The 2,527-nt window shown below is 44.4% G+C and overlaps 1 protein-coding gene across 1 annotated transcript; it reads left to right on the plus strand.

The window, feature by feature from the left end:
• The first annotated feature begins 1,690 nt into the window (after positions 1 to 1,690).
• On the plus strand, positions 1,691 to 2,527 carry LOC308098925 (ras-related protein Rap-1b-like). The gene has a single exon (XM_080447398.1). The coding sequence runs from the start codon at positions 1,896 to 1,898 to the stop codon at positions 2,520 to 2,522; it is 627 nt and encodes a 208-aa protein (XP_080303524.1). The 5' UTR covers positions 1,691 to 1,895; the 3' UTR covers positions 2,523 to 2,527.

Here is a 2,527-nt window from a genome sequence, read left to right on the forward strand (position 1 = left end):
GGGCGCAAAAACGTCGGCATGCAACCTAGAATATATTTCAAAACATGATTAAAGCTCTCTACCCAGATCAATTGGCACTCTCAGAGTCAACAGAAAAACAAATGCAAATGCACATAGTAGATATAGTAGATTGACCCATCTTGACTGTGCTCAGCAGTGAGTGATTAGCAAAATACACCATCAGTCAGTGTGAGATGGGATGACAGTTCGCTACCCCTACTCTTCGCACAAGAGTGCATAAAACAGAACGTCAGTGTCAATTGATGTCGATTTCTGTTCACATACAGTATTTGTCGACATTATCTTGCACAACTTGGATACATTTTATATTTTTATATTGTATCTAGGGCAGAACTGTTATAATTCACCACATATGACTGACTGCTATTTGCACTATGAGTTGCTAGCACATCCTTCTGGTCACTAATTTATTCATCCATTAGTTTTCTGTATATTCCATATTCTGTATATTTTTCTTTATAGCTGAAACATATAATTTACAGTTACAATTTAGGCATTTAGCAGACGCTCTTATCCAAAGCAAAGTATAATAAGCAACGCAATATAGAATGCAGAGAGACAGTGTAGTGCCTCACGAAACTAGGATCCCAGGTAAACCAAGATCCTAGCATCAGTCTAAACAATATACTAATTTATAAAAAAAAATCGGTACATTGAAACTATAGTATACCAGGTGAACAATGAACCTAGCAACAGTTTAAATAACATGCTATCTAAATTACATTCTTAACATTGTGGTCAAGAAAACAAACCTACGGTAAGTAACAAAAACATGACAACGAGTGACCAAGATATGTCTGCATGGTAGCCATATCTTGGTCAATCCCTATAGCACATATCGAGGCAGAAGGTTGCAGGAAGGGGTACAGGGACAGTGAAGTGCTAGAGGGTAGAGTCTGACATAGACATACATTATCCTACATCAATGAACAGGTAAGATGCAAATCTATGTATGTATTCAGTATATCTTCTGTCCCAAGGAAGGCGCAATCCTAAATTGTATAGCCTACCCTAGGTGATTGTGAAGTGAGATTTCTCCCATTTGGTCCAGCAAAATGTTACCACATGTTTACCAGTGGCAGTGATAGAATATACTTTCTCACATGGTTTGAGAAGAAAAAGTGAACTGACCTCCTGAGGAATTTGTTTGGTGAAAGGTCAAAGTTCAGAGAAATGTGTTGATTTGACAAATAAAGTCTTTGAATTTGTAAAAACTTTGAATCTTGAATCGTTTTGTGATTTTGTGAGTTGTATGTGAGTTACAGGTCTTATTGTTATACCATGAAAAAAAAAATTAATTCTAAATCCCATTTGTAGAATATATATCAATAGTGAAAGGAATGCAACGATGCTTTTGTTCTGCATTCTACAGATCGCTCATTCCAGATAATGTACTGTATCTGGATACAGATGGATTGTTAATACCAGATGTAAGTGGGACCAGTGACTTAAGCACATTATTGATTCCCAGCACCTCTCCTCTTTCAGTTGTATTCCCTGAGATTTGCATGGCGTTCTCCAATTGGCCAAAGAGTTCACTCAGGGAGCTACTTCACAGTCTGATTGGCAGAGAGCCAAAGGTGGGTGTGGAATATCTGACAGTGAAAGCACATAAATACTGAGCGCAGCCAGACTAACACACACAGATGCGTGCATCCTTTCTGTTCGCTCTGCTACACTCTCCAATGCCTGCACTAGCAGCTAGCAGACTCCTCTGATTTACCCCTCTTATGATACGCCTGCTTCAGATCCATCTCTGTGATTTGGTGTTGTAACAGGCAGAGCTGCAGAGGAGAGGAGACAGTTAGTAAGATAGAAAAGGACAGATTAAGCTCTTGATTAAGCTCTTGGTGAATGAGAGAGAGAGAGACAGCATGTCCCTAGAAGTGAAGGAGAAGACAGAAGTTCGCCTGGTGTTCCTGGGTGCAGCCGGTGTGGGCAAGACAGCCCTGATCCAGCGCTTCCTGCAGGACACCTTCGAGCCCAAGCACCGGCGCACGGTGGAGGAGCTCCACAGCAAGGAGTACGAGGTGGGGGGCGTCAAGGTCACCATCCACATCATGGACACCAGCGGCAGCTACTCCTTCCCTGCCATGCGCAAGCTCTCCATCCAGAACAGCGACGCTTTTGCCCTGGTGTACGCCGTGGATGACCCCGAGTCCCTGGCGGCGGTGAAGAGCCTCCGTGACGAGATCCTGGAGCTCAAGGAAGACAAGTTCACGCCCATCGTGGTGGTGGGCAACAAGATCGACCGGGAGGACGAGCGGCTGGTGTCCAGCGAGGACGCGCTGTCCACGGTTGAACTGGACTGGAACAACAGCTTCCTGGAGGCCTCGGCCAAAGACAACGACAACGTGGTGGAGGTTTTCCGTCGGCTGCTCCAGCAGGCCAACCTGCCCAGCCACCTCAGCCCCGCCCTGAGACGCCGCAGGGAGACCTTCCCCAAGGACGGCAACAACCGACCCCCCATGAACAAAACCAACAGCTGCATCATATCTTAATGGTA

Source organism: Gymnoscopelus braueri (assembly GCF_963280865.1).
Source record: "Gymnoscopelus braueri genome assembly, chromosome: 13".
NCBI classification, from domain to species: Eukaryota; Metazoa; Chordata; class Actinopteri; order Myctophiformes; family Myctophidae; genus Gymnoscopelus; species Gymnoscopelus braueri.

Bases quoted from the DNA above. Each gene is read 5' to 3' on its own strand.
- LOC308098925 (XM_080447398.1), top strand. From the start codon at position 1,896: ATGTCCCTAGAAGTGAAGGAGAAGACAGAAGTTCGCCTGGTGTTCCTG.